Source organism: Rhinatrema bivittatum, chromosome 1 (genome assembly GCF_901001135.1).
Source record: "Rhinatrema bivittatum chromosome 1, aRhiBiv1.1, whole genome shotgun sequence".
In the NCBI taxonomy this organism is placed as follows: Eukaryota; Metazoa; Chordata; class Amphibia; order Gymnophiona; family Rhinatrematidae; genus Rhinatrema; species Rhinatrema bivittatum.
The window spans coordinates 831,338,562-831,360,865 of NC_042615.1; the positions used below are offsets into that span (position 1 = coordinate 831,338,562).

General features: G+C 49.7%; 1 protein-coding gene across 1 annotated transcript in view; it reads left to right on the forward strand.

Moving 5' to 3' along the window:
• Positions 1 to 4,791: 4,791 nt before the first annotated feature.
• FAM221B (family with sequence similarity 221 member B) overlaps positions 4,792 to 22,304 on the forward strand; it is a gene marked incomplete in the record, with an annotated part of 26,569 nt that continues 9,056 nt past the window's right edge. Inside the window, 2 exon segments of the mRNA XM_029583017.1 lie at positions 4,792 to 5,227; positions 16,451 to 16,594. Coding sequence (XP_029438877.1) covers positions 4,912 to 5,227; positions 16,451 to 16,594 — 460 coding nt within the window.

Below are 22,304 nucleotides of genomic sequence, written 5' to 3' on the forward strand. Positions count from 1 at the left end.
AAACCTTACCATTGGGTAAACCACCAAACCTCACATCTCAAGAGAATGAGAACATCACATGTGACTAACCTAGCAAACCTCACACCTTCTGAACCTGAGAATATCACCTGTGGCTGACCCTCCAACCCCATACCTCCTGAGAACTTCACCTGTGACTGACCCCCCAATCCCACACCTCCTGAGACTGAGAAATTCACCTGTGACTGATCCCCCAACCACACACCTCCTGAGAACGTCACCTGTGACTGACCCCCGAACCCCACACCTTCTGAGAACTTCACCTGTGACTGACCCCCCAACCCCACACCTCCTGAGACTGAGAAATTCACCTGTGACTGACCCCCCAACCACACACCTCCTGAGACTGAGAAATTCACCTGTGACTGACCCCCCAACCACACACCTCCTGAGAACATCACCTGTGACTGACCCCCAAACCCCACACCTTCTGAGAACTTCACCTGTGACTGACCCCCCAACCCCACACCTTCTGAGAACTTCACCTGTGACTGACCCCCCAATCCCACACCTCCTGAGACTGAGAAATTCATCTGTGACTGACCCCCCAACCACACACCTCCTGAGAACGTCACCTGTGACTGACCCCCGAACCCCACACCTCCTGAGATAGTCACCTGTGACTGAACCCATCCCAACCCCACACCTTCTGAGTGAGAAATTCATCTGTGACTGACCCCCCAACCACACACCTCCTGAGAACGTCACTTGTGACTGACCCCCGAACCCCACACCTCCTGAGAACTTCACCTGTGACTGAACCCATCCCAACCCCACACCTCCTGAGATAGTCACCTGTGACTGAACCCATCCCAACCCCACACCTTCTGAGTGAGAAATTCATCTGTGACTGACCCCCCAACCACACACCTCCTGAGAACGTCACCTGTGACTGACCCCCGAACCCCACACCTCCTGAGAACTTCACCTGTGACTGAACCCATCCCAACCCCACACCTCCTGAGATAGTCACCTGTGACTGAACCCATCCCCACACCTTCTGAGACTGAAAAATTCATCTGTGACTAGCCCACTAAATCCCACATCCAGGAGAATGAAAACTTTACCAGTGAGTAATCCACCAAACCTCACATCCCAAGAGACTGAGAACAACACCTGTAACTGATCTAGCAAAATCCATATCTCCTGAGTATGACAACTTCACCTGTGACTAACCCACTAACCCCACACCTCCTGAGAACTTCACCTGTGACTGATCCACCAACCCCACACCTTCTGAGACTGAGAAATTCATCTGTGACTAGCCCACTAAATCCTACATCCCTGAGAATGAAAACTTTACCAGTGAGTAATCCACCAAACCCCACATCACAAGAGACTGAGAACATCACCTGTGACTGACACACAAAACCCACACCTTCTGAGACTGAGAACCAGGGGCGGATTGGACTATCAGGGGGTCGCTCCAGTCACGTGGTCTGGCGTGCACGGCCGTGACAGAGCCGCGCTCGGCAGACCACGTACTGTGTCCTGGGCCGGCCTGGGCGGTGAATACCCGGGCTGGAATCCGCCGCTGCTGAGAACATCATCTGTAACTGACTCACCAACCCCACATCTCCTGAGATTGAGAACATCACCTGTGACTGACCCACCAAAATCCACACCTCCTGAAACCATGATCACCATCTGTGACTGACCCATAAAACCTTCTCCATTACGGGTCTCTCCCCAACATCCTCTTCAGTAAACACCGAAGCAAAGAAATCATTTAATCTTTCCGTGATGGCCTTATCTTCTCTAAGTGCCCCTTTAACCCCTCGATCATCTAACGGTTCAACTGACTCCCTCACAGGCTTTCTGCTTTGGATATATTTTAAAAGGTTTTTACTGTGAGTTTTTGCCTCTATGGCCAACTTCTTTTCAAATTCTCTCTTAGCCTGTCTTATCAATGTCTTACATTTAACTTGCCAACGTTTATGCTTTATCCTATTTTCTTCTGTTGGATCCTTCTTCCAATTTTTGAATGAAGATCTTTTGGCTAAAATAGCTTCTTTCACCTCCCCTTTTAACCATGCCAGTAATCGTTTTGCCTTCTTTCCACCTTTCTTAATGTGTGGAATACATCTGGATTGTGCTTCTAGAATGGTATTTTTTAACAATGACCACGCCTCTTGGACATTTTTTACTTTTGTAGCTGCTCCTTTCAGTTTTTTTCTAACAATTTTTCTCATTTTATCAAAGTTTCCCTTTTGAAAGTTTAGGACGAGAGCCATGGATTTGCATACTGTTCCTCTTCCAGTCATTAATTCAAATTTGATCATATTATGATCACTATTGCCAAGCGGCCCCACCATCGTTACCTCTCTCACCAAGTCCTGTGTTCCACTGAGAATTAGATCTAAAATTGCTCCCTCTCTCGTCGGTTCCTGAACCAATTGCTCCATAAAGCTATCATTTATTCCATCCAGGAACGTTATCTCTCTAGCGTGTCCCGGTGATACATTTACCCAGTCTATATTGGGGTAATTGAAGTCTCCCATTATTACTGCACTACCAATTTGGTTAGCTTCCCTAATTTCTATTAGCATTTCACTGTCCGTCTCACCATCTTGACCAGGTGGACGGTAGTATACCCCTATCACTATAGTCTTCCCCGACATACAAGGAATTTCTACCCATAAAGATTCAACTTTGTATTTAGTCTCATGCAGGATGTTTATCCTGTTGGACTCTATGCCATCCCGGACATAAAGCGCCACACCGCCTCCCGGGTGCTCCTCTCTGTCATTGCAATATAATTTGTACCCCGGTATAGCACTGTCCCATTGGTTATCCTCTTTTCACCATGTCTCTGAGATGCCAATTAAGTCTATGTCATCATTTACTGCTATACATTCTAATTCTCCCATCTTACTTCTTAGACTTCTGGCATTAGCATACAAACACACAAACTTCTTGTTATTTTGCCTGCCTTCTGACTAGCTATTTAATACAGACACACAAACCTCTAAAGAATATACCCCAATTTACTTCTCCCCAAAACTTTTAATTTCTAAAATTTTCCCAAGAAGTATTTATCAAATCTTTTCAGCCACCAGCAAGGTGATCCTCTCCTCTCAGTGCTCCCACACAGATTCATACCATTACACAGGCACGCACGCACACAAACACACAGTACAAATATACACTACATCCATCACAGACCTACAGATTCATACACACACACACAGATATACACCACATCCAGCACAGGTACACAGGCATGCACGGATTCATACACACACACACACACACACTACAAAGATACACTACATCCATCACAGACACACATATTCATACACACACACACAGAAATATACACCACATCCAGCACAGGTACACAGGCATGCATGGATTCATACACACACACACACACACACAATACAAACATACACTACATCCATCACAGACACACATATTCATGTAAAAACACACACACATATGCACCACATCTAGCCCAAGTACACAGGCATGCACAGATTCATACCATTACACACGCACACACGCACACACACAGTACAAATATACACTACATCCATCACAGACCTACAGATTCATACACACACACACAGATATACACCATATCCAGCACAGGAACACAGGCATGCACGGATTCATATACACACATACACAATACAAACATACACTACATCCATCACAGACACACATATCCATGTAAACACATACACACATATGCACCACATCTAGCCCAAGTACACAGGCATGCACAGATTCATACACACACACACATAAATATACACATCCAACACAGACACAAAGACATACACAGATTCACACACACACACACACAGTACAAATATACACCTCATCTAGCATGATAGGCACATATATCTAAACATATTCATACACACACACACACACTACAAATATATATACCACATCCAGCCCAGGCACACAGACATACACAGATTCATTTCCTCAAACCAAACCAAACAGACACACACACACACACAGTACAAATATACACCTCATCTAGCATGATAGGCACATACATCTAAACATATTCATACACACACACACACACACACACAATACAAGTATGGATCACATCTAGCACAGGCACACAGACATAGACATATTCATACACACACACACACAGACACACAATACAAGTATGGACCACATCTAGCACAGGCACACAGACATAGACATATTCATACACACACACGCACACACACACATACACAGTACAAAAAGCACATCGAGCACAGGCACATAATCATAGATTCTCACACACACACAGACACACACACACACACACACTAGAAATATTCAGCACATCCAAAACAGGCACACAGACATAGACATATTCATACACACACACGCACACACACACATACACAGTACAAAAAGCACATCGAGCACAGGCACATAATCATAGATTCTCACACACACACCCTAGAAATATTCAGCACATCCAAAACATGCACATAGACATACACAGATTCTTACACACACACACAAATATATACCTCACTTAGCAACAGACACACCACACACACAACACCTCATGTGCAGCAGTGGCAAAGACGCACACATATTCAGTTTCCACAAGTCTCAATGACGTGTTCAGTCCCACAGCAGGATGGAAAGCCCACACTCCCGGTCCCATACAGTCGCACACCCGCCATGGGGACGCACGCCCTGCAGCTCTCAGCCTCTGCCCGGCACTCCGCAGCGTCACAATGCCAGGGCTCCGGCAGCCACCTCGCCAGGTATCCAGGTAACGTGGAACACGCCCAGAGACACAGAGCTAGCTGCAGAGACACACTAAGGAACCCAAGCACCTGGCAGAACAACCTCCCCTCCTGCCACGGCCAGGAGGGGAGAAGCTTCGCTAGGGGTGGGGCTCCGCATCTGGACCAGCATGTAATGTACGCCAGGCAGATAAGTCTGCAAAACATCAGCATCCTTCCGGCGCCGCAGACCGAGGAACCCCGTGGCACAGATGAGGACACCGCCATCGACGGCATGGACACGGAAGACATGGACCCAGACCCCTCTCCCGTCGAGGCAGAGAAGGCATCTCTGTCCAGCTTGGATGCCCCGCCGCTTTCCCGCTCCAGCTCGCTGAACGTCTCCGTCATCCAGGACTCAGAGCAGCAGGAGGCAGAAAGTGATGTCCAACCTGAGAGCGGGTCGGACTCCAAGCCGAAGAAATCGTCATCATCCCTGAAGACGGGCAGGGGTGAGTGGATCAGTGCTCAGCCACCAAGCCCCAAGACATGCGAGAAGCAGTCCTACGGGTCAGAGCTGTACGGTGCAGTGTACACCGTCAGCACCATATAACAATCCAGCACAACGCTACGTGCACTGTCGGCCCTTTCTAATGCTTTTGTACAGTGTAGTAAGATACGGGGACACCAGTAATGTGCAGTGCTATAGGTCAGAGCTGTACGATGCAGTGTACACCGTCAGCACCATATAACAATCCAGCACAACGCTACGTGCACTGTCGGCCCTTTCTAATGCTTTTGTACAGAGTAGTAAGATACGGGGACACCAGTAATGTGCAGTGCTATAGGTCAGAGCTGAACGGTGCAGTGTACACCGTCAGCACCATATAATAATCCAGCACAACGCTACGTGCACTGTCGGCCCTTTCTAATGCTTTTGTACAGAGTAGTAAGATAGAGGGACACCAGTAATGTGCAGTGCTATAGGTCAGAGCTGTACGGTGCAGTGTACACCGTCAGCACCATATAACAATCCAGCACAAAGCTACGTGCACTGTCGGCCCTTTCTAATGCTTTTGTACAGAGTAGTAAGATAGGGGGACACCAGTAATGTGCAGTGCTATAGGTCAGAGCTGTACGGTGCAGTGTACACCGTCAGCACCATATAATAATCCAGCACAACGCTACGTGCACTGTCGGCCCTTTCTAATGCTTTTGTACAGTGTAGTAAGATAGGGGGACACCAGTAATGTGCAGTGCTATAGGTCAGAGCTGTACGGTGCAGTGTACACCGTCAGCACCATATAATAATCCAGCACAACGCTACGTGCACTGTCGGCCCTTTCTAATGCTTTTGTACAGTGTAGTAAGATAGGGGGACACCAGTAATGTGCAGTGCTATAGGTCAGAGCTGTACGGTGCAGTGTACACCGTCAGCACCATATAATAATCCAGCACAACGCTCGTGCACTGTCGGCCCTTTCTAATGCTTTTGTACAGTGTAGTAAGATACGGGGACACCAGTAATGTGCAGTGCTATAGGTCAGAGCTGTACGGTGCAGTGTACACCGTCAGCACCATATAACAATCCAGCACAATGCTACGTGCACTGTCGGCCCTTTCTAATGCTTTTGTACAGTGTAGTAAGATAGAGGGACACCTGTAATGTGCAGTGCTATAGGTCAGAGCTGTACGGTGCAGTGTACACCGTCAGCACCATATAACAATCCAGCACAATGCTACGTGCACTGTCGGCCCTTTCTAATGCTTTTGTACAGTGTAGTAAGATACGGGGACACCAGTAATGTGCAGTGCTATAGGTCAGAGCTGTACGGTGCAGTGTACACCGTCAGCACCATATAACAATCCAGCACAACGCTACGTGCACTGTCGGCCCTTTCTAATGCTTTTGTACAGAGTAGTAAGATACGGGGACACCAGTAATGTGCAGTGCTATAGGTCAGAGCTGTACGGTGCAGTGTACACCGTCAGCACCATATAACAATCCAGCACAATGCTACGTGCACTGTTGGCCCTTTCTAATGCTTTTGTACAGAGTAGTAAGATAGAGGGACACCTGTAATGTGCAGTGCTATAGGTCAGAGCTGTACGGTGCAGTGTACACCGTCAGCACCATATAACAATCCAGCACAATGCTACGTGCACTGTCGGCCCTTTCTAATGCTTTTGTACAGAGTAGTAAGATACGGGGACACCAGTAATGTGCAGTGCTATAGGTCAGAGCTGTACGGTGCAGTGTACACCGTCAGCACCATATAACAATCCAGCACAATGCTACGTGCACTGTCGGCCCTTTCTAATGCTTTTGTACAGAGTAGTAAGATAGAGGGACACCAGTAATGTGCAGTGCTATAGGTCAGAGCTGTACGGTGCAGTGTACACCGTCAGCACCATATAACAATCCAGCACAATGCTACGTGCACTGTCGGCCCTTTCTAATGCTTTTGTACAGTGTAGTAAGATACGGGGACACCAGTAATGTGCAGTGCTATAGGTCAGAGCTGTACGGTGCAGTGTACACCGTCAGCACCATATAATAATCCAGCACAACGCTATGTGCACTGTCGGCCCTTTCTAATGCTTTTGTACAGTGTAGTAAGATACGGGGACACCAGTAATGTGCAGTGCTATAGGTCAGAGCTGAACGGTGCAGTGTACACCGTCAGCACCATATAATAATCCAGCACAACGCTACGTGCACTGTCGGCCCTTTCTAATGCTTTTGTACAGTGTAGTAAGATAGAGGGACACCAGTAATGTGCAGTGCTATAGGTCAGAGCTGTACGGTGCAGTGTACACCGTCAGCACCATATAACAATCCAGCACAATGCTACGTGCACTGTCGGCCCTTTCTAATGCTTTTGTACAGTGTAGTAAGATACAGGGACACCAGTAATGTGCAGTGCTATAGGTCAGAGCTGTACGGTGCAGTGTACACCGTCAGCACCATATAACAATCCAGCACAATGCTACGTGCACTGTCGGCCCTTTCTAATGCTTTTGTACAGTGTAGTAAGATACAGGGACACCAGTGAGTGAGGTTTGTATGCAGCGTTCCCTTCCACCTCTGTCCTGCATATCCCTCCTCCCTGTCCCCCACCTCCCCACTTCCCCCAACTCTTGTACCCCTCGACTTCTCACTCCCCCTCCATGTCTCTCATGTTCTGAGGCACCGGCTGAGCAATAGCTGGGCTGTGGCGGTGTTTGCCGTAGAGTATGCAAAACTTCCAAATTGATTCTTTACATGATCTCTCTCACCACCCTCCCACACCCCCACCATCTCTCTCTCACCACCCTCCCACACCCCTCTCTCTCTCTCTCACACATGTTCCTAACCCATGTCTTTCTAACTCCTCTTCAGTCCCCTCTCACTCCTCAACCAATTAATCACACCTCATCCACCCAGCCCCGCCTCTCCCCCTCACCCTTTCAGCCCACCAGCCTCTCCTCACTCCCCATGCAATCTCCCTCTCAGTTCCACGGCCCCTCCTCTCCCCTTCACCCCGCCAGTCAGTGCTCCTTACTCCCCCAGTTGATCCCCTTCTAACTCCCCCATCTCCTGCTTCCCCCAACACCTGATCCCCCTTTAATCCCTCAGCCCCTTCCCGTCTCCCCGCTCGGCCCCTTTCTCCCCCTTCCCTCCACTGCTGGCAGGAGGGCAGAGGCGCGTCTGCCCTGGCCCCAGCTTGCACTTTGAACCCTGCGGCACAACCTACCACAGCAGGGCCAGCTGGACCCGTCGCAGCAGAGGAGGAAGACGCAGCCCGTGGCACCTCCCCTCCCCTCCTCCTGCCGTCAGCTTGATCAGTGATGGAGGGTGAGCGTCACCAGGCCGTCACCGTCCCCTGCTTCCTCCAGGGCCCCGGCTGAGGTGAAGACCTGCTTCTGCGGGCACGTTACATGCCCGAAGCGTGTGCATGGTGAAAACAACCGAAAGAAAGATGATCTGCCACATGAAACGTTACACAGCACGCCTACGGCAAAGAACGCCTGGGATGGGGGCCCTTCTCCCGCCAGCTAACAGCACTCAGCAGCTCCCTGGGACGTTCAGGGGCCACATTCTGACCCTTGCTCCCAGCTCCTCCTCGTGATGGGGGGAGCTGTAGATTTTCAAGGCCCTTAGATAGTAACGACGACAGAAAAAGTCTGCCCAGCAAGTTTCTTATGGAAGCTACTGCCGCTCTGTGCAGCTTACCCCATGCCTTCTATTAAGGGCAGTAACTGCCGCTCTGTGCAGTTTACCCCATGCCTTCTGTTAAGGGCAGTAACTGCCGCTCCATGCAGGTTACCCCCATGCCTTCTGTTAAGGGCAGTAACTGCCATTCCCTGCAGGTTACCCCCATGCCTTCTGTTAAGGGTAGTAACTGCCGCTCCGTGCAGGTTACCCTCCATGCCTTCTGTTAAGGGTAGTAACTGCCGCTCCATGCAGGTTACCCCCATGCCTTCTGTTAAGGGTAGTAACTGCCGCTCCGTGCAGGTTACCCCCATGCCTTCTGTTAAGGGTAGTAACTGCCGCTCCATGCAGGTTACCCCCATGTTACTGATAAGGGTAGTAACTGCTGCTCCGTGCAGGTTACCCCCATGCCTTCTGTTAAGGATAGTAACTGCCGCTCCGTGCAGGTTACTCCCATGTCTTCTGTTAAGGGTAGTAACTGCCGCTCCGTGCAGGTTACCCCCATGCCTTCTGTTAAGGATAGTAACTGCCGCTCCATGCAGGTTACCCCCATGTTACTGATAAGGGTAGTAACTGCTGCTCCGTGCAGGTTACCCCCGTGCCTTCTGTTAAGGATAGTAACTGCCGCTCCGTGCAGGTTACCCCCATGTCTTCTGTTAAGGGTAGTAACTGCCGCTCCGTGCAGGTTACCCCCATGCCTTCTGTTAAGGATAGTAACTGCCGCTCCGTGCAGGTTACCCCCATGCCTTCTGTTAAGGGTAGTAACTGCCGCTCCGTGCAGGTTACCCCCATGCCTTCTGTTAAGGGTAGTAACTGCCGCTCCGTGCAGGTTACCCCCATGCCTTCTGTTAAGGGTAGTAACTGCCGCTCCATGCAGGTTACCCCCATGCCTTCTGTTAAGGATAGTAACTGCCGCTCCATGCAGGTTACCCCCATGTTACTGAGAAGGGTAGTAACTGCTGCTCCGTGCAGGTTACCCCCGTGCCTTCTGTTAAGGATAGTAACTGCCGCTCCGTGCAGGTTACCCCCATGTCTTCTGTTAAGGGTAGTAACTGCCGCTCCGTGCAGGTTACCCCCATGCCTTCTGTTAAGGATAGTAACTGCCGCTCCGTGCAGGTTACCCCCATGCCTTCTATTAAGGGTAGTAACTGCCGCTCCGTGCAGGTTACCCCCATGCCTTCTGTTAAGGGTAGTAACTGCCGCTCCGTGCAGGTTACCCCCATGCCTTCTGTTAAGGGTAGTAACTGCCGCTCCATGCAGGTTACCCTATGACCTCTGTTAAGGGTAGTAACTGCCGCTCCATACAGGTTACCCTATGACCTCTGTTAAGGGTAGTAACTGCCACTCCATGCAGGTTACCCCCATGCCTTCTGTTAAGGGTAGTAACTGCCGCTCCATGCAGGTTACCCCCATGCCTTCTGTTAAGGGTAGTAACTGCCGCTCCGTGCAGGTTACCCTATGACCTCTGTTAAGGGTAGTAACTGCCACTCCATGCAGGTTACCCCCATGCCTTCTGTTAAGGGTAGTAACTGCCTCTCTGTGCAGGTTACTCCTATGCCTTCTGTTAAGGGTAGTAACTGCCTCTCTGTGCAGGTTACTCCTATGCCTTCTGTTAAGGGTAGTAACTGCCTCTCTGTGCAGGTTACTCCTATGCCTTCTGTTAAGGGTAGTAACTGCCTCTCTGTGCAGGTTACTCCTATGCCTTCTGTTAAGGGTAGTAACTGCCGCTCCGTGCAGGTTACCCTATGACCTCTGTTAAGGGTAGTAACTGCCGCTCCAAGCAGGTTACCCTATGACCTCTGTTAAGGGTAGTAACTGCTGCTCCGTGCAGGTTACCCCCATGCCTTCTGTTAAGGGTAGTAACTGATGCTCTGTGCAGGTTACCCTATGACCTCTGTTAAGGGTAGTAACTGCCACTCCATGCAGGTTACCCCCATGCCTTCTGTTAAGGGCAGTAACTGCTGCTCCGTGCAGGTTACCCCCATGCCTTCTGTTAAGGGTAGTAACTGCCGCTCCGTGCAGGTTACCCCCATGCGTTCTGTTAAGGGTAGTAACTGCCGCTCCGTGCAGGTTACCCCATGCCTTCTGTTAAGGGTAGTAACTGCCGCTCCGTGCAGGTTACCCCCATGCCTTCTGTTAAGGGTAGTAACTGCCGCTCCGTGCAGGTTACCCCCATGCGTTCTGTTAAGGGCAGTAACTGCCGCTCCGTGCAGGTTACCCCCATGCCTTCTGTTAAGGGTAGTAACTGCCGCTCCGTGCAGGTTACCCCCATGCGTTCTGTTAAGGGCAGTAACTGCCGCTCCATGCAGGTTACCCCCATGCCTTCTGTTAAGGGCAGTAACTGCCGCTCCGTGCAGGTTACCCCCATGCCTTCTGTTAAGGGCAGTAACTGCCGCTCTGTGCAGGTTACCCCCATGCCTTCTGTTAAGGGCAGTAACTGCCGCTCCGTGCAGGTTACCCCCATGCCTTCTGTTAAAGGTAGTAACTGCAGCTCCATGCAGGTTACCCCCATGCCTTCTGTTAAAGGTAGTAACTGCCGCTCCGTGCAGGTTACCCCATGCCTTCTGTTAAGGGTAGTAACTGCCGCTCCATGCAGGTTACCCCATGCCTTCTGTTAAAGGTAGTAACTGCCGCTCCATGCAGGTTACCCCATGCCTTCTGTTAAGGGTAGTAACTGCCGCTCCGTGCAGGTTACCCCCATGCCTTCTGTTAAGGGTAGTAACTGCCGCTCCGTGGAGGTTACCCCCATGCCTTCTGTTAAGGGCAGTAATATTTACATTCAAACCAAACAACTGTCAAACCCATAAGAAGATTCCTGCCAGCATCATTTGTGCCTGGTGATCAGCCTTCTTGATATTTCAGACAATGCAGCTTGAACCTGCTTCACTTTAGGACTCGGCCCTGGCAGGGGTCCTGTGCCTTTCCCCAATATCTTGTGTATGAGTTCCCTGCACCGTAAGAATCAGGGCCCAGCACTGGTCCTCGTCTGAATTTAATTCTTCTTCCTCGTCCTCCCTCCACTGCCATTGAAGCGGGTTGGGGGAGGGGATTTGCATTCAGATTTTCTCTGCTGTGATCTTCAGTGGGTTCGTATTTTACAAACCTTCTGTATTGCATTCTTTGAGTTTGCTCTACAGTCGGGACTGAGTGACTTAGTTATAAGGGAAGATGAACATTTATTATTTATAATGAGCACAGCGACAGTAAAACCTGGGGAAATAGCTGAGCAGCCTGTGCTTCTGGGAAACCTGATCCAGCCCCCCTCCTGGTTTAGGGTTGTAAAGTGATCCTGTTATCCCACTCAAGTTTCTGCTCCTAACGTTGAAAGATAGCACAAGTCAGCTGCTATTGAGGAAAAAAAAACCCCTTTCCTGAAAACTCGACAGGAGATGCACCTTCGCAGCAGCCGTGCAGAAATGGAGCCTGGGTCCCTCTTCCCAGGGGCGCGTCCCGGGTGCTACCTGCACACCGGCTGCAGATCCCCTCCCCTCCTCTGCTAATCCTTCAGAAGCTCTTGCCTTGATGCTCCGTGCGACCTCCTCTCTTCCCTGCACGGCGGCCTTCCCTCTGCCTCCCCACCGAGGGAGCCCTCTTTCCCCAAAACACTGACGGAAGAAGCCTCTCTCACGGCGAGCAGAGGTGGGGCACTCGCCCCCCCTTCTTAGAGGCCTCTTTGCTCGTTTAGAATACCTCATAAGTCCACCTTTGGACCCCCAAGACAAGCGTCCCTGACCCCGAGGTCCAGGGGACCCAGCCAGACTCTCAGGAGAGGAAGGAAGTGAAGGGAGCTGCGGTGAGGAACTCCGAGCCAAGGGGCTTCAGAGTCGCCTGTCAGGCTCAGCGCCGCACCCCTGCTTCCTGCCTCCTCAGCTACCCGGGGGGCCTGTGGGGCCGACACTCAGGTCATCAGCAGGGGACACTTTGATGCCCCTTATACCTAAAAAGTCTCGGGGCAAAAATGAAAACTAGACCCCCCCCCCCACCACCACCACCACCTAACCCTGGTAAAAGGCAGGAGAAGTTGAAACTTGGGGGGGGGGGGGGAAGGAGTGGAGGACAGGGAGGAATTTATTTACATTACTGAGTCCTTTTTAGTGGCGGTAACGCCCTGCGAGGCGTCAGCAGGAGAGCCCACGCCAGCTCCCGGGCTGGGAGCCGCAGCAGAGCCCCGGATGCACCCTGGCGGCGTCGGCCCTGCATTCCTGAGCTTTCCCCGCCGTGGGGGCGCTGCCAGGCTCCCAGAAAACAGAGGCTCATGGGGGAAGGTGCCAGCACGCCAAGGGATCTCGCCTGAAGGAGAGCTCCTCTGGGCCCGGCGTCGTGCGCGGTGGGCGATCGTTTTGAGCGGCGTTTCCCAACCTCTCGTAGGCCGGTTCCAGCGCCGGGGAGAAAGCGAGAGGGAAAGTTAAGGAAGGGCGAGGAGGGAGAGGAGGGGGTCGGTCCTGCAGCCTCTCCGTGTCATTTCAGGGCAGGTAACTCGCCCGTTTATGAAAATGCGCTGCTCTGATTGAGGAAAGGACCTCTCGCTCTGCCTCACCTTCTCCGCTTGTAACCGTTCAGCAGGCGCGGTCCTGAAAAAAACAGCAAAAGCCCTTCCTGCCCCTGACAGCTAAGCCAGCAGCGAATCCCTCTCTCCTTCCCTCCCTCCCTGCCTCCCCCCCGCCAGGCAGCAGCAGAGCCACAATCAATCCCCTGCCCCGGTGGGGGCCGGCCCTGAGGGCCGCACCGGGGGCCAGCGTGGACTCCCAGGACCCCTCCCTCCCGCGGTGGTCCCATCTCCTCCTGCTTTCTGTACGGGAAGGTAGGCCTGGAGCGAGGGCGGACGGTAGCTCGGTCCCGCGCCGATTCATTCACGTTCGGCTGCAGCTGCTCCCCTCCGGGCGAGGGGGACTCAGGACCTGGCCCCCAACTTAAAAAAAAAAATGTCCCGCAGAGTAGGGCAGGGGAGGCTGAGGGCTAGGAAAGGATTCCCAGCGTACGGTGCTTCCTCCCGCAATCACTGTGGCCCCCCAGGGACTGCCAGAAACGCTGTTAGTGGAGCCCTCCGAGTCAAAATTCAGCAGGATGCAAACCCTCGGGTCAAATTGAGGTGGTTACCCTGTTCTTCAAAATGTGGAACAGAGGCCAAACTGCGGAGTAAAATTATCCCAGCAAAACACCGAGCTGTCAGATCGAGGGACTTTCTTCAGTTCTGCGAGGGGGAGAAGCTCAGGCCTCTCTCATTTCCTGCCTCTCCTGTAGGGGGGTCTCACTCCTCTTTGCCAGTCAAGTTCGGTCCCTTCCCCTCCCCGCACCTCACCCCACATCCCGCCTCCCCCCCCCCCCCCCCCCGCCCAAACTGAAAAGGCAAACATCAAACTCCAGTCTCGAAGCGCACGTGAGGCGGGTTTACTTAAAAAATGTAAATAACGTGCGTCAGCTTAGCTGGACATGGCCTGAGCTTGCATAAAAATAGATGAATAGCTCGCATTACTGCTAAACTGAATCCCTCCAGTATCCCCAAGGCACAGCTCCTAACCCCCGCCCCAAGGATTTCCTTCCTCTTCCATGTGTGGGGTTCAGATATTATCCAACTGGCACCACCAGCTAGCAGCAGAGATCATCTCCAGACACTTACTGCCGTTGTCTCCTCCTTGGCGTTCCCTGAGAAATGAAGCCACAGAAGAGTTCTTGGACTGCCCTGGGCCTGCAGGCTGCACACTCCCATTGACCAAGTGCCAGGAGCCTGGGGAGACAGATGGGCAGCGAGGCACAGAAGTCCCAGCAAATGTCGTCTTGTCCTCGCTAGCGAGGTCCGGAGACGCAAACGTCAATGCTGTTGACGGCCTAGAAGACGACCCTAGGAAGATGGAGGCATGGCTGCCATCCCCAGTCTCACCCCCTTCTCCACTCTTCCCTTACATGCCACCTGACCCCCACGAAGCCTGGCTCTCACCAACTCCTAATCCACGGCTACGCCACCTCTCCTCCCGCTGGCAGCTCCCACGCTCCTCTCCCGGCCAACAGAATGAGAACTCCCCCAGCTGGAAGGGCACTACGGACTCTCTTGCACTAGAGTCTGGCAGCACTGCCCTCCCTGTCTGCGTTTCAGTCCGTAGCCACTGGCTATTCCCAGGACAGAGGAGATGGGGGATTTATTTACTATTTTACATCATTATTCATAGCCCACCAATGTAGCATGAGAGTTCTGCAGAACACAACCCAAAAAGAAGACATCATTCCTAAACATAAAGATGAACAATATGGTAAATAAATGCAGCATCCCAATATTAAAAAAAAACATAGAGGTCAATATTCAGAGGCATTTTGTCAGACAACCTGGAAGTTATCCAGCTGAACGCTGACTTTTCAGTGTCCCCGCCATCCATCCGGCTAAATCCCAGCTGGACAAGTCATTATCCAGCCAAAATTAAGCCGAACAACTAAGGGGCATCTGGTGATGTTCCAGGGTTGAGCTGAGATAGCCAAATAACTTCTTAAGCCAACTCCAATATTTGGGGTCATCCAAATACATTTTTTGGCCATGCAAAGACTTTACACCTCCTGCTGCGGGCAGCAGGAAGTGTAAAGTTTCCAGGAAGGATTCCAATTAATAGCCAATCAAACACATTCCCATCAAAATAACCCCCCCCCCCCCCCGAGGAAATAGGTAGACTTGGCAACCCTGCGCCTACTCTAGGGGTCAACTCTGGCACAACCAGGTGAGAAGTGGTGGGTGGGAGGCGTGCGTGTGAGTGCATGTGAGTGCGTGTGTGTGTGTGTGTGTATGAGTGCATGTGAGTGTGTGTGTGTGTGTGAGTGCGTGTGTGTGTGTGCGTGTGTGTGTGAGTGTGCGTGTGAGTGCATGTGAGTGTGTGTGTGTGTGTGCGAGTGCGTGTGAGTGCATGTGCGTGCGAGTGCGTGTGTGTGTGAGTGTGTGGTGTGAGTGCGTGTGAGTGCGAGTGTGTGTGTGTGTGTGTGTGAGAGTGTCTGTGTGTGTGTATGTGTGCGTGCGAGTGCATGTGTGTGAGTGTGTGTGTGAGTGCGTGTGCATGCGTGTGTATGAGAGTGTGAGTGTGAGTGTGTGCGAGTGAGTGCATGTGAGTGTGAGAGTGCATGTGTATGTGAGTGTGTGCGTGTGTGAGTGTGTGTATGCGTGCTTGTGTATGTGAGTGCGTGTGTGTGCGCGTGTGTATAAGTGTGTGTGAGTGTGTGTGTGTGAGTGTGTGAGTGCATGTGTATGTGAGTGTGTGCGTGAGTGTGTGTATGTGTGTGTGAGAGTGTGCATGTGAGTGCATGTGAGTGCGTGTGTGTGTGAGTGTGTGTGCGTGTGTGTGTGAGTGTGTGTGCGTGTGTATGTGTGTAAGTGTGTGTGAGTGTGTGTGTGAGTGTGTGTGCGTGTGTGAGTGCTTGTGTATGTGAGTGTGTGTGTATGTGAATGCGTGTGTGTGTGCATGTGCGTGTGTGTGAGGGCGAGGACTGGGGTCATTGGGTCGGTGGCGCCACCAGCTGTTTCTGAAAGGAACTGACCCCGCTTTTCCCCCCCCCACTGATCCCGCAGGATACACGATCCGCACCATCGTCCCGGCAGAGAAGGCGGAAGTGGTCTCTCTAGCCAAGGCCATGCATCGAGAAGCCTTTGGGTACAATTTGAAGAAACTGTTCCAGAAGGAAATGGTTGCAGCACGCAGAGCTAGAGAGACAGGTACGCAAATCCCTCGCCCCTGAGGAAAGGACGCACAGGCTCGCTTTCCTTCATTTCGCTGGCCAGTTTGCTCTGTTTTCATTTTGTTTTCGCTTTGTTCCTTTCATCATTTTCAGGCTCGGCAGTGTGTGCAGGTAGTTTCATAGCTGCACACACAAAAAATGCTTTGTGCACAAGCAGCGTTACCAGTTTGTGCACACAACTTCCTCTGCGCGTGCAAAAAAGTGCTTTTTTGTGCACACACAGACTTCCAAAACCAAATGCTCGTCTCAGCGTTCCCTCTTACCGAAGGTGACGCTGTTTGGTTTTCGCTCCATTCAGAGCCATCCAAAAATCAGCTTTTGTGTTCCGAAAAAACCCATTCAATTAAAAAAGAATGCTCACTCCTACCCCTGTGATGGCGTCCACGGACACTTAACAAAGTGAGGTGAGCCGGGGGTCCTGTCTCGGGGGGCCTCGGCAGCATTGGTAGAGCTCTCTGCCTTTGCTCAGGGGTAGGGTAGGGTAGGGGAAGAGTTGGTAACTGGAATGACTTGCTGAAGAAGTTTTATAACTCACCGGGGAACAGCTAATGGTGCACTGAGAATGAATTCATTCACGGCCCATGAAGGGTAGGGGACAGAGAACCATTGATGGTCTATTTGCTTGGGGCAATGATAGGCAGGAGCAGAGATGAATAATACCCCAAGCAGGACAAATCAGAAAGAGTTAGGGGGTGACAGATGACTCACGGCGCCGTAAGAGTCAAATCGGAGGTTTATATTTTAATGTCAAAACCTATTAAGTGAAAGTCAAGTTCCAAAAGGGATGCTAGCAGAGGTCCTGAGCCCTGTTTGCTCTCTCTCTCTCTGCCCCTGCAGGATAAACATTTGCAGGGGGTCCCCCTGTGCCCCTTGCCTTGCTGAGGGAGACTTCCAGTCTTTTGCACCGAGTGCCACCAGTATGATCATCTCCCAGCTGGCGAGAGGTCGTATGTGTGCATTAAGTGCAAAGAGCTTCCTGCCTCTCAGAGAACAAGTCCGATCTCTGGAGGCCCGGAGGAGCTAAGAGAGGCAGAGAGGAGACCCTTCAGGGACATAGTAGAGAAGTCCCACCTCCAATCTGGTAGCCCCTGTGCTGCCTTGGAGGAGGAAGATCACCCGGAAGGAGAGCATCAGCTTGATGAGGCAGGAAGCAATCCTGTAGTTAGGACCTGCCCTCTAGGTGATGTAGTATCCTCTCGCACCAAGAACAGGTCTCCGGGGGCATGAGCCCAGGAGGGAAGGGTTAGGTCGGACGTTATAGTTGGTGATTCGATTATTAGGAATGTAGATAGCTGGGTGGCTGGTGGGCGTGAGGATCGCCTGGTAACATGCCTACCTGGTGCGAAGGTGGCGGACCTCACGCGTCACCTAGAGAGGATTATAGACAGTGCTGGGGAAGAGCCGGCTGTCGTGGTACACGTGGGCACCAACGACATAGGAAAATGTGGGAGGGAGGTTCTGGAAGGCAAATTTAGGCTCCTAGGTAGAAAGATTAAATCCAGAACCTCCAGGGTAGCTTTCTCTGAAATGCTTCCTGTTCCACGCGCAGGTCCCCAGAGGCAGGCAGAGCTCCGGAGTCTCAATGCGTGGATGAGACGATGGTGCAAGGAAGAGGGATTCAGCTTTGTTAGGAACTGGGGAACCTTTTGGGGAAGGGGGAGTCTCTTCCGAAGGGATGGGCTCCACCTTAACCAGGGTGGAACCAGGCTGCTGGCGCTAACCTTTAAAAAGGAGATAGAGCAGCTTTTAAACTAGATGAGGGTGGGTAAGCTGACAGTCACTCAGGAGCACATGGTCTGCAATGATGAATCTTTGAAGGACACTAAGAGAACAGGGAAAATAGGGCATCCCAGAAGAGAGATTGCAATAAATGCCAAAGGGGAGCAGGCGCCTTTAACGAAAGAGCAGACAGAACAGAAAGATTTCAAATTACCCCTATCAATTGATAAACAGTTTGTTAATACAAACATAAAACATACTTTGAACATACTTTGAAATGTCTGCATACAAATGCTAGAAGTCTAGAAAATAAGATGAGAGAGTTAGAGTGTATAGCCCTGGATGAAGAGGGAGATATCATTGGCATCTTGGAGACCTGGTGGAAGGAGGATAACTAATGGGACACTGTGATACCAGGGTACAAATTATATCAAAATGATAGGATGGATTAAACTGGTGGAGGGGTGGCTCTATATGTTAAAGAGAACATTGAGTTAAACAGGATAAAAGTTTTGCAGGAAACAAAATGCAATGTTGAATCTTTATGGATAGAAATTCCAGGTGAAAAGGGGAATAAAATAGTAGTGAGGGTAATATACCATCCACCTGGCCAGAATGAACTAACGGTCAATGAAATGCTAAAAGAAATTAGGGAAGCCAACAAAATCAACAGCACAGTAATAAGGGGTGATATTAATTACCCCAGTATGGGTGAATGTTACATCAGGGCATTCTAGAGAAGTAAAGTTCCTAGATGTAATAAATGACTGCTTCATGGAGCAGCTGGTACCAGAACCAGCAAGAGGGGAAACTGTTTTAGACCAGGTCCTTAGTGGAACACAGGATTTGGTGCGAGAGGTAACACTGTTGGAGCCACTTGGTAATAGTGGTCACAACACGTTCAAATTTGACTTCATAACTGGAGAACATAAGAAAATGCCACACTGGGTCAGACCAAGGGTCCATCAAGCCCAGCATCCTGTTTCAAACAGTGGCCAATCCAGGCCACAAGAACCTGGCAAGTACCCAAAAACTAACAGCCGGCGTAACTTTAGCAACAAAGATAGGGGGAAGGTTTAGATAGGGCCGGGGGGGGTGGATTAGGGAGGGGAAGGGAGGGGAAGGTGTGGTGGGGGTAGAAGGAAAGTTTCCTCTGAGGCCGCTCCGATTTCAGAGCGGCCTCAGAGGGAACGGGCAGCACGCGCAGGGCTCGGCGCGAGCAAGTTGCACAAATGTGCACCCCCTTGTGCGCGCCGACCCCGGATTTTATATAAGATACGCGCGGCTACGCGCGTATCTTATAAAATCTGGCGTACTTTTGTTTGCGCCTGGTGCACGAACAAAAGTACGTGCGCAAGTAGATTTAGAAAATCTACCCCAAAGTCTATTCCATGTTACTGTTGCTAGTCATAGCAGTGGCTATTCTCTAAGTCAACTTAATTAATAGCAGGTAATGGACTTCTCCTCCAAGAACTTATCCAATCCTTTTTTAAACCCAACTATACTAACTGCACTAACCACATCCTCTGGCAACAAATTCCAGAGTTTAATTGTGCGTTGAGTGAAAAAGAACTTTCTCCGATTAGTTTTAAATGTGCCCCATGCTAACTTCATGGAGTACCCCCTAGTCTTTCTACTATCCGAAAGAGTAAATAACCGATTCACATCTACCCGTTCTAGACCTCTCATGATTTTAAACACCTCTATCATATCCCCCCTCAGTCGTCTCTTCTCCAAGCTGAAAAGTCCTAACCTCTTTAGTCTTTCCTCATAGGGGAGTTGTTCCATTCCCCTTATCATTTTGGTTGCCCTTCTCTGTACCTTCTCCATCACAACTATATATTTTGTGAGATGTGGTGACCAGAATTGTACACAGTATTCAAGGTGTGGTCTCACCATGGAGTGATACAGAGGCATTATGACATTTTCCGTTTTATTCATCATTCCCTTTCTAATAATTCCCAACATTCTGTTTGCTTTTTTGACTGCCGCATCACACTGCACCGACGATTTCAGTGTGTTATCCACTATGATGCCTAGATCTCTTTCCTGGGTGGTAGCTCCTAATATGGATGGAACCTAACATCGTGTAACTACAGCAAGGGTTATTTTTCCCTATATGCATCACCTTGCATTTATCCACATTAAATTTCATCTGCCATTTGGATGCCCAATTTTCCAGTCTCACAAGGTCTTCCTGCAATTTATCACAATCTGCTTGTGATTTAACTACTCTGTTACATCAGGGCATTCTAGAGAAGTAAAGCTCCGAGATGCAATAAATTACTGCTTCATGGAGCAGCTGGTACCAGAACCAGCAAGAGGGGAAACTATTTTAGACCAGGTCCTTGGCGGAACACAGGATTTGGTGCGAGAGATGACAGTGTTGGAGACACTTGGCAATAGTGATCACAAAATTATCAAATTTGATTTAATAACTGGAGGGAGCACAAAAGAAAAAAGTAGTACAACAGCATTTAACTTTCAAAAAGGTGACTGATAAAATGAGGAAAATGGTTAGGAAAATCTGAAAGGAGCAATTGCAAAGGTTAAGAGTTTAGCTCAGGCATGGATGCTATTTAAAAATACCATCTTGGAAGCCCAGACCAGATGTATTCCACGCATTAGAAAAGGTGAAAAGAAGGCTAAACAACTACGGGCATGGTTGAAAGGTGAGGTGAGAGAGGCTATAATAGCTAATAGAACAACTTTCAAGAAATGGAAAAGGGATCCGAGTGAAGAAAACAGCATAAGCACTGGCAAGTCAGATGCAAAGCATTGATAAGGAAGGCAAAGAGAGAATTTGAAAAGAAGCTTGCCATGGAAACAAAAACTCATAATAAAAACTTTTTCAGGTACATTCAAAGTGAAAAGCCTGTGAGGGAGTCCATTAGACCAGTGGTCCCCAACCCTGTCCTGGGGGCCCACTAGCCAGTCGGGTTTTCAGGATACCCACAATGAATATGCATGAGAGAAAATTTGCATGCACTGCCTCCATATCATGCAAATTTTCTCTCATGCATATTCATGCATATTCATGCATATTTAGGTCTTAGTTTCTTAACTTACTACCCTTTTAAGCCTTCTTTCCAGCTGTTCTAAGCTTCCAAGTTTTGCAGTCCTTGTTAAATGTAACTTTGTTTTTCTCCTGATTATAATAAGTTGTTTATGTTTACTGTTTATGTCCCTGTTCGATGTAAACCGACCTGATAAGGTATTTAACTTTGAAGGTCGGTATAGAAAAATGCTAAATAAAATAAAAAATATTGTGGGTATCCTGAAAACCCGACTGGCTGGTGGGCCCCCAGGACAGGGTTGAGGACCACTGTGTTAGACCATTAGTTGATCAAGGGGTAAAAGGGGCACTTAGAGATGACAAAGCCAAAGCAAAGAGACTAAATGAAGATGTAAGAGAGAAACCCATCCCAGAAATGATATTCAAAGGTGATGATTCAGAGGAAATGAAACAAATCTCAGTGAACCTGGAAAATGTAGTAGGGCAAATTGACAAACTAAAAAGTAGCAAATCACCTGGACCAGATGGTATACATCCCAGAGTGCTAAAAGAACTGAGAAATGAAATTGCAGAAATGCTATTGGTAATTTGTAAACTATCAATAAAATCTTCTATGCTACCTGAAGACTGGAAAATTGCCAATGTAATGTCAAGTTTTGAAAAGGGATCAAGGGGTGATCCAGGAAATTACAAACCAGTGAGTCTGACGTCTGTACCAGGCAAAATGGTAGAAACCATCATAAAGAACAAAATTGCTGAACATATAGATAAGCATAGTTTAAGGGGATAAAGCTAACATGGTTTTAGCCAAGGGAAGTCTTGCTTCACAAATTTGCTACATTTTTTTGAGAGGGTAAATAAACCTGTGGATAAAGGTGAGCCGGTTGATATAGTTTTTCTGGATTTCCAGAAAGCTTTTGACAAAATCCCTCATGAGAGACTTCTTAGGAAA